The sequence below is a fragment of the Sinocyclocheilus rhinocerous genome, unplaced genomic scaffold, assembly GCF_001515625.1.
Source record: "Sinocyclocheilus rhinocerous isolate Xijiao unplaced genomic scaffold, SAMN03320098_v1.1 scaffold1295, whole genome shotgun sequence".
Classification (NCBI taxonomy): Eukaryota; Metazoa; Chordata; class Actinopteri; order Cypriniformes; family Cyprinidae; genus Sinocyclocheilus; species Sinocyclocheilus rhinocerous.
Window position 1 is genome coordinate 2,357,311 of NW_015660499.1, and position 6,510 is coordinate 2,363,820.

The 6,510-nt window shown below is 34.7% G+C and overlaps 1 protein-coding gene across 1 annotated transcript in view; it reads right to left on the minus strand.

The window, feature by feature from the left end:
- Positions 1-2,446: 2,446 nt before the first annotated feature.
- Positions 2,447-6,510, minus strand: part of LOC107725092 (scavenger receptor cysteine-rich domain-containing group B protein-like) — a 12,121-nt gene continuing 8,057 nt past the window's right edge. Inside the window, exons 8-9 of the mRNA XM_016534235.1 lie at positions 4,938-5,039; positions 2,447-3,115 (exon numbers count right to left, since the gene is read on the minus strand). Coding sequence (XP_016389721.1) covers positions 2,802-3,115; positions 4,938-5,039 — 416 coding nt within the window. The 3' untranslated portion in view covers positions 2,447-2,801. The remainder of the gene's footprint in view (positions 3,116-4,937; positions 5,040-6,510) is intronic.

The following is a 6,510-nucleotide window of genomic DNA, read 5'->3' on the forward strand; positions in this document are numbered from 1 at the left end:
CATGGGAATCTTGCGCGACAGTGACTTGCCGAATCATCCCGTAAAATTTAAACGTGACCCTGGAGCACAAAAGCAGTCTTAAGTCGCTGGGGTATATTTGTAGCAATAGCCAACAATACATTGTATAGGACAAAATTATAGATTTTTCTTTTATGCCAAAAATCATTAGGATACACTCTAAAAAATGCTGGGTTAAATACAAAATATATCAAAACTTGATTTTTGATTAGTAATATGCATGGCTAAGAACTTCATTTGGACAACTTTAAAGGTGATTTTCTCAATATTTCGATTTTTTGCACCCTCATCACCTTCATTGATTTTTTTCTGCCTTCAGTGTTTGCTTTTCCATGAAATCTTCCCTGACTTTTTTGTTTTTGTGTGAATCTATTGTGATCTTATGTTTGCTCTTTTAAAGTATCTTGTGATGTTTTTCAAGAGAGCAATTTAAAAAAGAATGGCCAAATCATAGTCAGGCTCAATAATTAGAGGGTTATTTATTTATTTATTTATTTGCTTATTTATTTATTTTTATTAGAATTTTTATATAAGTTAGAATATTAAGAATTATAGTGTTACCAGTTTGCTAGCCTTTGTATGATAACCGGGGCTTGTTGTCACACAGTACATTTTACTCCAGTTAACTTTTTTTTTTTTGTTGATTAAGTTTTCAAAGTCATTTTCTGTAGAGATACATACCGTACCTGCTTCTTGGCTACAGAAAAGCTATTGGAAAAAAAAAAGTCAAAATCCAGACTCCCTTTATTAACTAATATGTTAATTATAACTAGTAACTTAGTAATATGTTATGTATTGCATATTCATTATTTTATCAAATTTGTTTTAAATGTAGATAATTAAACCTTTATTATATAGAGCACCTGCAGTAAGAATAAATAATGTGTTATTTTGACTTAATGGAAGAGAATTGTATAGATGTTTAAATAAATAAAAAACAGCTTTAGTCCATCTCTGTTAATAATAAGAGATTCATAGCTTTATTTCCACATATATTGACAAAAACATTGACGTTTCACCCCAATATTTTAGGAAAGTCTGTACAGTAAAAAAAAGTTACATCAAAACCATTTGATCAATTGTCTTCTTTTTCTTTACTTTTTTTCTTCTTTTTTTAAATTTAGGATATCAAATGTTTAAATATATTATATATAAAATACCTTAACATCATTTTTGCCCCACATTTCTTTCCTAGCTCATAAAATAACCACCTAATACACTAAGAGGTTATGCAGTTAGGCCAATGACATGGTTTAGTTTCCTCAATGGAAATGCAATATTCCTTTTATCCCATTCATTTTTATTCTGTTCATCTACTCCAAAAAAAAAAAAAAATAATAATAATAATAGACAAAAGAACAGAAGAAAATGAAAACCATTTTTTGCATTAAAGCCATTATTTTTCCCAATCAAAATGGACCTGAGAACATTTTTTTCTGAACAAGCCAATTTTTTTCCCCCCGACTGAATAATGAAGGCTTTTCATTCAACAAAATGCAAAGATCTACATCATGGGCGTCACTAGGCCATTTTTAGTAGCCATCTTTGTCATAAATCCAGTTTACAAAATATCATGGGGGAGCAATAATCGGTTCCCCATCTACTGTAGCCTAAGTTTTCACTGCGTTCACCCCTCATCACACCACAGCTGTTTCTTCCAGCGAAAATGAAGCACTTATGAACGCATACTTTATACAAAATGCAAAGATCTACATCATGGGCGTCACTAGGCCATTTTTAGGGGGGCTATAGCCACCTTTGTCATAAATCCAGTTTACAAAATATCATGGGGGAGCAATAATCGGTTCCCCATCTACTGTAGCCTAAGTTTTCACTGCGTTCACCCCTCATCACACCACAGCTGTTTCTTCCAGCGAAAATGAAGCACTTATGAACGCATACTTTATAAAACGATCATGCTGCCATTTTCAGTTGAAAATTTAACTTTCAATATAATACATATTCCAGTGCATGTGGCAAATAGGTTTGCATACTTGAGCTAAGAGGGTTGTACTAGAATTGCAAACAGTAAAATTTTGTGTTTGTACAGTAAACTTGTGTGTGTGAGCTCATGAAGACTTGAGTTTGGCTTATTCAGTACTCAAATGTTATACCTATCATTAATCAAACATTTTTTATCTTATTTATATATATATTTTTTATTATTAGGCTATTATTATTATTATACCCTCACTGGGGGCTGAGCCGCCCTAAAATGAAAATCCTAGAATCGCCCCTGATCTACAGTCGTAACTTTTAAGATATGCAACACAACAATCTTCAAATATTTAAAATAGAAATATTTTATGTTTTACTTTTAGCATTCAGGAAACAGATCCAGAAGAATCTAACCTTTTTTTATAATCGGAAACGTACTAGAAGTACAGTACATACGTTTTTTTATGGCATAATAAATTTGGTGCTTGCAATCGAAATGACAGGCTAAAAAGAGTCTAAAACTTTGGTTTCCACTGTATATCAATAGTTCAGCATATTTATTCACCTATGTGTACACATTCATATAGTTTATAAAGTGCATAATTAGAATTTTCATTCATTATATTTATTACAGTTATTTATATAACAGTATTAGCATAATTTATTTTTTCTTGTTTCACACCCAATAACTATTTCCTCTTTAAAATCTCCTCGTCAGGGTTGGCGCGAGGGGTTATGTACAACATTTATACAAGTTCTGGAAACTCTTTCGCCCCCACTGTGTTCACTGGACCGGGGTGGTGGGTGTGGCTTGCGGTGGGCGTGGCCTGTGGTGGGTGGAGTCATTAGAGTCCACACGTGACGCTGGCATCCTCTGAATGGTCACAGTTGTGGACGTTCCATGCTATGTGAGAGCACTGAGTGAGAGTAGCTTCTCTGCCTGTGCACTTCAGATTGTCCATCTGGATTGTGCTACGGCCGGGACCAAAGTAGGCCATCACCTGGGCGGCTTTAGGCAGCCCGCAGCCCATCTGCCTGCACACCACCTTCGCATCCGCCAGATCCCAAGCGTCATCGCACACGGTTCCCCATTCTCCTCTCAGGAATATCTCCACACGGCCCTCGCAGCGGTTCAGGCCCCCAATGAGCCTGATGGTACCTTGAGAAGAGAAAGAAAGGCATAAGCTGTGTGCCAATTCAAACACTAGTCATCCTAAACAGTAAGTGAGATTAGAAATAGTGTGCCCTAAATCGTAGTATGCAGAAAACAGATGGTCAAAGGCGAAAAATTTGTAGTTTTGTAGAAGTACGCTTTTTCAGTTATTATTTTCTACAACCCCATATTATTTTAAACATTTTCTTGCTTAAAGGAACACTCCACTATTTTTGAAAATAGGCTCATTTTCCAGCACTTTTAGTTGTAGCTTAGCATAGATCATTGAATCTGATTAGACCGTTAGCATCTCACTCAAAAATGACCAAAGAGTTTCTATATTTTTCCTATTTTTATATTTTTAGAAAATCGCAACTTTTCATTTTCCGTCGGTCTTAGTACACGATGTAACTACAGAAGAGTCAAGTTTTAAATAGGAAAAATATAGAAACTCTTTGGTCATTTTTGAGCGAGATGCTAACGGTCTAATCAGATTCAATGATCTATGCTAAGCTACAGCTAAAAGTGCTACCGCCAGACCCGGAGATCGGCTGAATGGATTCGAAAACGGTAAAACTCAACTGTTTAACTCTAGGGGAGTTGGAAAATGAGCCTATTTTCAAAAATAGTGGAGTGTTCCTTTAATGTTTTTGCCTCGTTTTCCATACAAATATCTAAGCATTCCTAAATCAGTCTTGTTTTATGAAGAATCTATTAAAAATAAGCAAGTTAATACACTTAAAAAATCTGCCAGTGGGGTCAGAAAAATAAACGTAATTTAAAGGGAAAACACCTTATGTTTCTGACCTTAATGGCAGATTTTTTTCTTGAATAGATCCAGACTTCTATTATAACTAATAACATTCAATACCAAAATCTTATCACGTCTATCAAATCTATCACATATTCATTATTTCACAAAATGTAAATACAGATGATTAGACATTTATTATGTAAAAGTTATTATATGAAAAATAAATAATGTCTTGATTTGTCTTAATATGAGAACATTTCTAAAAAAAAAAATTTATATATGGTTAAGAATAGAGATGCAAAACAATTAATCGCGATTAATCACATTCAAAATAAAAGATTGTTTACATACTATGTGTGTGTATTGTGTATATTTATTATGTATATATAAATACACACATCTGTATATATTTAAAAAATATATTTGTATGTATATATATTTATACTTGTATATAATTCATATTATATATAAATATTTTATATATAAATCGTTTAGCAGCCCTAGAATATATAATAGATTCATAGCATTCTTTATTTCTATATACACTGGCAAATATGTTGCTGTTTTTCTCCAATACTTTATGAAAGATTGTACATTAAAAAAAGTGACAGCATAAATATGAAAAAATATAAATATATAAAAATATGTTCTCAACTTTTTTTTTTTTTACTTTAGGCATAACAAATGTTTCATTATATACAGGGTTTGTGTTAACTTTAAGCATAAAGTCTTAAAAACATGAAGTCATGGCATTAAATGTGGCATGCATCATCAGTATTTTTTGTTTTGTTTTCCAGTACAAATATCTACATATCCTTAAATCAAGACACATTTACTTCAGATGCCATTTGAGCATTTGAAGTCTTGTTTTCTTAGAAACTGAATAAATTGAAGTGAATCTACGCCTAAAACGAGAACAAGCATCTGTCAGTGAGGTATGAAAACGTGTTTTCCCTCTGAATTAAGCTTGCAACTTGGCAGATCATTTTAAAGGGATAGTTCACTCAAAAAGGAAGCAACGAATGTTTCTGTAATGTCTTTTAGGACGTTAAGACTCGAGTGTGACGTTCTTACCATCCGCTGGTGTTGTGGTTGTAGTTGCTCTTGTAGTTGTCAGAGGTTTCTCTGTGATCCCTATGCCAAAGTCTCTTCCGGCTACCTCAAACTCCATAGGTGCTGAAAGAAAGAAAACACAAATTTAGTTAGGAAACGTTTGATTAACTTTCATTTACTGTGACTGAACGTACTCTTTTATACACATTAAGCTGTGCTTCTCATTCATGAGGCGGTCTAAAGGTTGATACTTTCATTCCTTTATCTGGTGTTTATTTTAGTCTTTCCCTCTTCTCTTAAATGCTCATCTATTAGACGCATACATGCATATATTTATGCATTAGCGTGGCCTGTGCGGAGGACGGCTTCCCCTGCGGGTCTGTGCTGATGATGATTTGCTCCGACGGGCCTCTTTATTTTTCATGTAGACACGGCGACTGACGAACAGAGGATGCTTCTAAAGTTGCTGCAAATTACAAATGCTGATCTTTAATCAGTTTAGCGATTTCTCTAACGATGACTGAGGGGATTTCGAAAAGATACAGCGGCCAAGTAAATGTAATGGATGTGAGTTTGTATGTGTTTGAGAGTATTGTTAATTGAAGGAACAGTGAAAGACAGATGTGTGTGTGTGTGTTTGTGTGTGTGTAAAAGTGGAAGCATGCCAAAGGAAAAACTGCCCTGGAGACTTGACTTAGTCCAGCAGAACATTGTGTTGCAGTGAGGTGTGTGTGTGTGCGTGTGTGTTCTTTCATAGTGAATAAATGCTGGTGTTGTGAATGACTGGGTGAATTTCATGAATGAAGTACTGACAGCACACACACGTCTTGTATGTGTGAATCTGTGTGTATGTGTGAATATACTGGATATATAATATGATTTATATATGTAAATTGCATCATAATGTGAATTATTCACACATAGATTCAGATTTAGATTTACATACACTGCCATTCAAAAGTTTGGGATCAGTAAGATCCTAAAGAAGTTTCTTCTGCTCATCAAGGTTGCATTTATTTGATTAAAAAAAAATACAGAAAAAAAAAGGTTTTCTATTTTAATATTTAAAATATAATTTATTCCTTTGATGCAAAGCTGAATTAAAAAAAAAAAAAATTTGTAATGTGTGATACTTTTTTCAGGATTTTTTGATAAATAAAAAGTGAAAAAGAACTTCTCGGTTACGTACGTAACCCTTGTTCCCTGATGGAGGGAACGGAGACGTTATGTCGTGACTACATTAGGGGTCTTACTTGGGAGCCCGAATCCTCTCTGATTAAGAGAAAATGCCAATGATATTTGGCTAGTGGATTTTGCATGCTGAGCCACTCCCCATGCACAGGGGTATAAATAGGCGACACGTGCATCCACTCATCAGGTTTTATGCTGAGGAGCCGAGAACTTGTCCCTGGCAACCAGTGATGGTTCGAGGTTGTGGCATGGGGACATAACGTCTCCCTTAACTCCATCAGGGAACGACGGTTACATATGTAACCGAGACGTTCCCTATCTGTCGGTCACTTCGAGTTATGTCGTGACGACATTAGGGGTCCATGGAAAGCGCCACAACCTGAACCCCGTCACAACCCTATGG